This window comes from Capsicum annuum, chromosome 12, assembly GCF_002878395.1.
Source record: "Capsicum annuum cultivar UCD-10X-F1 chromosome 12, UCD10Xv1.1, whole genome shotgun sequence".
In the NCBI taxonomy this organism is placed as follows: Eukaryota; Viridiplantae; Streptophyta; class Magnoliopsida; order Solanales; family Solanaceae; genus Capsicum; species Capsicum annuum.
The window spans coordinates 207,635,785-207,642,908 of record NC_061122.1 but is presented as its reverse complement, the minus strand read 5'-3'; the positions used below and the strand labels follow the sequence as shown (position 1 = coordinate 207,642,908).

The following is a 7,124-nucleotide window of genomic DNA, read 5'->3' as shown; positions in this document are numbered from 1 at the left end:
TACTTTTTGGTGATATACTCGTGTAGTTGTGTTAGCAACAAGGATGTTTAATGTTCTGTACTTTTTGGTTCAATCAAACAAAAAAATCTTTGGTTGGTTTGTGGCAAAGAGATTTCATTCTAAGTTACACTATTTGGTTAATATATTTTTTCTGATTTCATAATTGATATATTTATAAATTTATGCAAGAATTTGTATTGTTTCAAAGATCATCGTGTGAATATACTTATAAATTTATGCAAGAATTTGTTTTTCTCAAAGATCATCCTGTGAAGATCCAACTTGATCATTCAAATCTTTTTTTTTTGGTTCCTAATATTGATGTTAATTTATAACTTGGTGTACAACAAGCCCTTCTAATTGACGGTTTAAGGAAGATATTACAAAATCAGACTGATACATGAAGTCGTTACAATATTAAAGTGTGGAACAATGTAAGAAAATAAAATAAAATCTATTAATACCAAATTGATAGAAAAAGTACAGTCCCATTAACTAAAATAAGGAAAATACTCGTATTCAACAGAAATTGAAACATTTTTCTTTTCAAATTTATTCACCAAATTGGGCAAGAAAACAATAATAAAATTCAGCAAATTAATTAATTCATCAGTATGGGGTTCGAATGCCTGAGGCAAAAAGATTTGAGTCTTCTTAGTCCCTCTTCGAGAAAGGATGGTTCAACTGCAAACGTTATTCGAAGCCAATTCTTCAATCCCACAGCAGTTCCTGGCAAAAGAAAAAAATAATGTTACAGTATTTTTACATAATAAAATCAGGCTATTCTGTTTTTAAGAATAATAATATACTTTTATACATAAAATGTTATAAATTTAAACTTCTAATTTTATCTTTAGTGACATATACTGTCACGACTGAGATAATAACAGGTTCTCATCAAGATAATATACACTAAAAAAGTTGGAAAAATAACATAAACATAAACCTTATCATATTTACACAAATTCTCACATTTACATAGTAATTACAAAAATTCTAACTGATTATGTATCTTCGTTGGATGTATCGAAAGTTAATTATGTATCTTGATAGACCCAAAAAAAAAATATATATCAAGAGCTAATTATGTATCTTTACAAATGAAAAAATATATCTTCATTGGATGTAATATGTATTTTGACAGGCCAAAAATTGAAAAATATGTATTGAAAGTTAATTATGTATCTTTACAAAGAAAAAATGTATTTTCGTTGCATGTATCGGAAGCTAATTATATATTTCGACAAATTCAAAATTATTTTTTTAATAATTATGTAACTATCAAATTTTATATAATTAAATTCTAAATTATTGAAATTTATGTTGTTTGCTGAAAAAAATTTCTCAAATTGTGTCCAATTGAACACTTGTATAAATTGAAAGAGAAAGTGACAATAAATGGTTACTTATGTTTGGGGTTAAGTTCCAAACGGCCCATTAAATAGAATTTTGGAGCAATGTTGATCTTTCAAGTTTGTTAAAAAGTGAGCATTTTTAGTTTATCTCAAATATTTTAGAAGTTTGATTGTTAAAACAAAAAATTACATAAATACACAACTTATATTTTTAATATTACAAAAAATCTCAACTCCCTAAACATATTACAAAAATCCCACATATACATACAATGTTATGTATATGTCGGCTATATTATATATATTAATAGGGACAGAGAGAAAAGTAATTAAAAAAGTGAGAGAGAGTGTAATTACTTTTAAAAGGTTGGTATTTATGTTATTTATACAATTTAAAATGAAAAGGATTTTTCCTATTTCTACTTTATTCTTTTTTATTTGCTTCTTTTAGGTGTGCTCATATTCCCTTTTAAGTGCTTCTTTAATTTTTTAAAAATAATTTGATCCAAATATTTCTATTATACCCGTCTTTTAAATTATCAAAACTATTAATTGAGAATTTCTTTTCAATATATTTAATTATTAATTTGAAAAGAGGTACAAAATTGAATTAAGAGTATATTAATAAAATTATTTTTAATTTTTTAGGAGTGAGGACTTTTAATATATGAAATTAAAAGTTTAATTAAGAGTTTGACTTAGGGATGTGCCCAAATCCAAAATGAGCAAATACAAAGGAATAAAGGGACAAACTATTTTTGTTCTATTTATGAAGTCTAGTTATAGAATTTTTACGTTAATACCCTTTCTTTCCATTTCACTGTATTACATAAATCACACTTTTTATATATGAAAACTAGTTCATTTTACATTTCTAAGTTTATCATTAATGACTTTTTTCGATAGTCATAGAAATACCGTGACATCATACTTAAGACAACAAGTTCTAAGGGTATTTTTTATGTCTATTAAGTCTTTTTTTTTTCTTTGCAAGCTTCATATTCAATCAAACACATTGTAAAATAATAATTTGAATATTTATTTTCACCTTTAATTCTTTCATATTAGTCAACGACAGTAAATCACATTTATACAATCTGAATTGGTGTACTATACCAGGAAGTAAAATGACGGATTCCTCCCTGGCAAGCTTAAAACAGAAGTCAATATCATCACTTATATCATGGAGGAGGGCTAAATTGAGTTTCACCTGCATGTAAAAATTAAAAATTAAAAAGAAGAAGGACCAAAAAAGAAATAAAAAAGCAAAAAAAGAGATAAAAGTGTATAAACTTAGAAGTTTTTGGGAAGTTAGAGAGTTTACCATAACAACCATGGAGCCTTGTGATTTATAAGGGCAATTGATGCATGGAATATCTTGTATTTTTTCATAACATATATCAGAACTCTTCTTGAGCATTTTTAGTGTATTTCTGAAGAAATCCTCTTTAGTGCTTTCAATAATTTTGGGGACTGCTGCCTAAAATAGAAAAAGAATTTAAGTTATATATATATATATAGTAACAACGTAACATAAATTTTTATATTATATTATATAGCACTTTCGTACATGTAATTTATCTAATAAAATGATCTTATTTTGTTAATAGTTTCATGTTGTCAATGCGTAAAGCTTAAACTCAATAAGAAGGTAAGTTATATAAGATGTCACGAATGTTAACAACATAGAGTTCAACTTATATATGGAGACATTGTAAATAATGTTACTTATACTATCGATCTGTCATCTAAAAGTGATTTATATATAATTTTCCACAAAGTGAAATTTTAATTTTAAACCCGAAGATGGGGTACATACATAGATTATATGCTACAACAAGTAAATAAATAATATGTAGGCTACGAACCTGTATGAAAGTTGCAGGACCTCCACCTATGTCACAATACTTCTTAATACGTTCAACAATCTGAGAGATTAATTAAAAACTTGTGATTACTTAGTCTCGAACATTAATTAATTAACAAGTACGATAAATTTTTCATATTTCAAAAGTCAAACTTTTTAATTTTGATTGATTAAATTTTAAAATAAAAATGACTGTTTGGAAACTTCATAAAAAGTAGTATCATAAGCCGTAATAATTGATAATTAAAATATTTTAAAGATAGATGAAAAGATTGTGGTCAAACAAAAACTCGTCTGATGCTCAAATCCGAAAGGTGTTACATAAATTAGGACTGAAATGGAGTAGTAAATTAGAAATTACCTTAGGGGACTTGAATATGCAATTAGGATCGTTAATGACTAACCAACCAAGTCTCCAACCAGGAATTAACCATCTCTTAGACAATGAACCAAGAGTTAATATTGGTGTTACTGAACTAAATAATCCCATTGATATGAAAGGATTTTCTCCAAATGCAAGATGTCCATACACTTCATCTGCTATGATGAGTGTCTTTACTCTCTTTGCGGTTTCTGCAATCTGATCATAAGAAATTAAAGAGTTAATGGTAAAAGCACACACATGAATTATCATCTTTTCCTGGGTTTTTCACATCCAAGTATCACTTTGTTCCCCTTTTTTCTACCTGAACTGTCATCATCTATGAATTGAAACACAACCCAACTATTAATTATTCTCTTTTCCTAATCCAAACTTTCACCATCTATGAAAACATGAATGAAGAACATAAAATTGAAGGTTTGAAACTTATGTGAAATGCTTTCTTAAAAACGGGATTTTATCGCCCTCTCTCCCCCATGAGAGTATTAGTAGTATATGATTGTAAACAAATAATTTAGTGAATATGGCAAACCTTTTGAAATTCTGCTGCAAAGCATGCAAAGCACACAAACAATGAAGAAATCTACCTAAGAGAGCAAGAATTCTCCATACTAATATAATTAACTCTCTCTCTTTCAAATTCATCCTCACTACTATTATAGTCAGTATTTACTCACTTTTAGGAAGAGCGATGAGAATAATTTAGTTGAATATTCTTTTTATAATCAATGTTATTAAACGATTTTATTAACGTATGTGTCTCTGTTTATCCTGAAATTTGAAGGGTCCATCCCGAACAAATGAAAACACATAGGGTGCCTACAACCTAGTTTGATCCGAGTATGAAAAGCAATCAACAATAGTCAAACTTCCTCCTTTGGCGTCAAGAGTAGAGTCAAAGGTCAAATTCTTCAGATTTAATTGTGTCGTAGCTTTAGAATTTGGGAGAGAAGGGGGAGGGGGTTTAACAAAAAACGTGCATCGCACCTTCTCCAAATGCTGATAGGAGTAGACATTACCACAAGGATTTCCAGGATTTATAAGGACAATTGCAATAGTATTTTGATCAGCAAGATCTTCAATTGCCTTCAAATCAACTTGCCAATTATTTTCAGGTACAAGATCATAGTACCTAACTTCAACATTTCTAAAAGCAGCGCAAAGTGCATAAGTTGGGAAGCCAGGCCTTGGTAGCAAAATATTACAATTTGGTTTTGCAAGAATAGACACTGTTGTTTCTATAGCTTGTGTGCAACCAGCAGTAACATACACATCCTCTGGAGATAAATCATACGGAAGATCTCTTGACAAGTAGCTTGCGATTGCCCTGTTCATTTCATCAGTACAATACTATCAGTACATATAATGTAAATATCAATTCATGCATGCATGCACAAACTTATTAGTATATACGATTCAATTGTGTAGTACTCTCTTCGTTTCAATTTATGTTGCACTATCTGAATTTCGATGATCAAACTTTTTAATTTGATCATGAACACAGACATGGCATCATTTAAGCACTTTTCTTAAAAATTACTTGAAACTACATAAAGAGTACTATAAGTCACAATAATTGATAACTTAAAAATATCTAAAAGGCATATGAAAAGTTCATTATCAAAAAAAAATAACATCATTTCACTCTGGAAAATCTGAACGCTTTTCGAGTTACTTGAAGCAAGTAAATGACGTTATATTGTATTATATTTATATATAGGAAAATCAGATATGATATCCATGTATATCTGAATTCACGCATTGCGTGATCCATTTCTGAGAACAACGCCTCCAATAGATAGGATTTTTTGCGTTCTCTCGAGGCTTGATCCAAAGATCCTAGCTAAGGACGATGGGATTTCAACCATCCCATCACAACCCATCCTGGTAATAGTCAAGTTACTTAAAAGATAATTACAAGTAATTGTTTATATAATGAGTGATAGCTAGTAATAACTCAGAAAATAAGACATGCAACTTGTTGTAACATGTTAAATTACAAAAATTAATATAACATTACTTTCTAGTAGTGGGAAGACCAGTAGTGGGAGCATAGCCATTGAACTTGTTAAGAAGAAGGCTCTCAACAACAGCTTCCTTAGCAGCAGCAGTGGTGTGAAAGCAAGAATGAGCTGTTGGATCTCCTATTCCTAGTGAAATCACCTCCCTCTTTTTTTCACCTGTAGGAAAATATCAATAGTTGAGTTAAGATTTTCGCAAAGTGAATTAAAAATATAAGAAAATAATAAACACAAGACTAAGTTGAAGGGAATTCAACATACAATATATATACACACATGCAATTTTCTGGCCAAGGTGGGTCAATTGACTTCTTTGGACGAGGGTAGCTTCATCCCTGCTTAAAACGCTTAGCTAAAATGACTATTTGCCCCATCTAGGCTCTATTATATGACTTTTTTTTTTTTAAAAAAAAAAAAAAGAAGAAGAAGAAACTATACTAAGCAAATAGTGAAAAAAAAAATTCTATTTAGAAAAAAACCTAATTTTTATTTTTAACTGCAAACTTTGATGACGAAAGAGAGTTTTTTGTTGAGGAAAATAGAAAATATTTGATAAGAGTTTTAAGTTATATACCTTGGTTGTGCAAAGATCTTTTACACCATTAGCTACTGTATACCTATTCTAGAAGGTAACATGTCTTAATATTAAAAGTACAAATTTCACATTTTAAAAAGATTGATATGTAAATATGATAGTGTAAAAAACATTTTTATACTGACGGTCTATACAATTTAAACTCATTAAGTAATAGAGAACAATAGTTAATATTGCTTGAAAGACAACTCCTCATAGTAGTGTTATATTATTTATATATACTTTACCTCCATCAACGTTGTCCGTCAACAAATTTTGAACTCTGCCTACATCAATGCTGTCCATCAACAAGCCAAGAATTCCTTTGATAGTAATATTTGTAGGTGTTTCTACTTGTTTTGTGTGAAAAGAAATGTTTGTTTGGCTTCCCATATTCTCCATGTTTTCACTAGTCCAAAATGCACAAAAGAAATCAAAACAACAAGTAAAAAAGAATAAGCCAAAGAACTCGAACAAAGAGAATGAGTGAGTTTAGCCTTTAGTATCCTAGATACATTTATACTTGTTTCAGAAAGATTCTTCTCAATTTTCTACTAAGTATATTAGTTCTTTTGATTTAAAAACAGAAAACGAAAAACTGAACTATATTATACATTTATATTTATATTAATTCTATTTTAAAGTTGAGTCAACTAATTTGGTGGAGCATATTGACTTGACTTATTAGAATTTAAAACCACATGTTGCCATGGGGACCGGATCTTCTCCAATAAAATAGCAACTGTTCAATTTTTGCCATTTGGCTGTAAAAATCAAATATTTTACATTTTTTTTTGAAAATTTTGAAGTTAAAATTGAAGATGAAGGTTTTATTGGTTATTCTACAAAGAGGAGAAGAAAGCATTTTATTTGAAATTATGAAGATGGAATTTGAAAAATAGATTAGATATTATTTTTTGAATTC

At 28.9% G+C, this 7,124-nt stretch overlaps 1 protein-coding gene across 1 annotated transcript; it reads right to left on the bottom strand.

Moving 5' to 3' along the window:
- Positions 1-435: 435 nt before the first annotated feature.
- On the bottom strand, positions 436-6,791 carry LOC107849753 (probable aminotransferase TAT2). Its single transcript, XM_016694312.2, has 8 exons — positions 6,448-6,791; positions 5,625-5,784; positions 4,592-4,931; positions 3,584-3,802; positions 3,224-3,283; positions 2,680-2,835; positions 2,472-2,565; positions 436-729 (listed from the first exon to the last, which is right to left on the bottom strand). Exons 1-8 carry the CDS (start codon positions 6,599-6,601, stop codon positions 602-604), a joined length of 1,311 nt encoding a protein of 436 aa, XP_016549798.1. The 5' UTR covers positions 6,602-6,791; the 3' UTR covers positions 436-601.
- Positions 6,792-7,124: the final 333 nt, after the last annotated feature.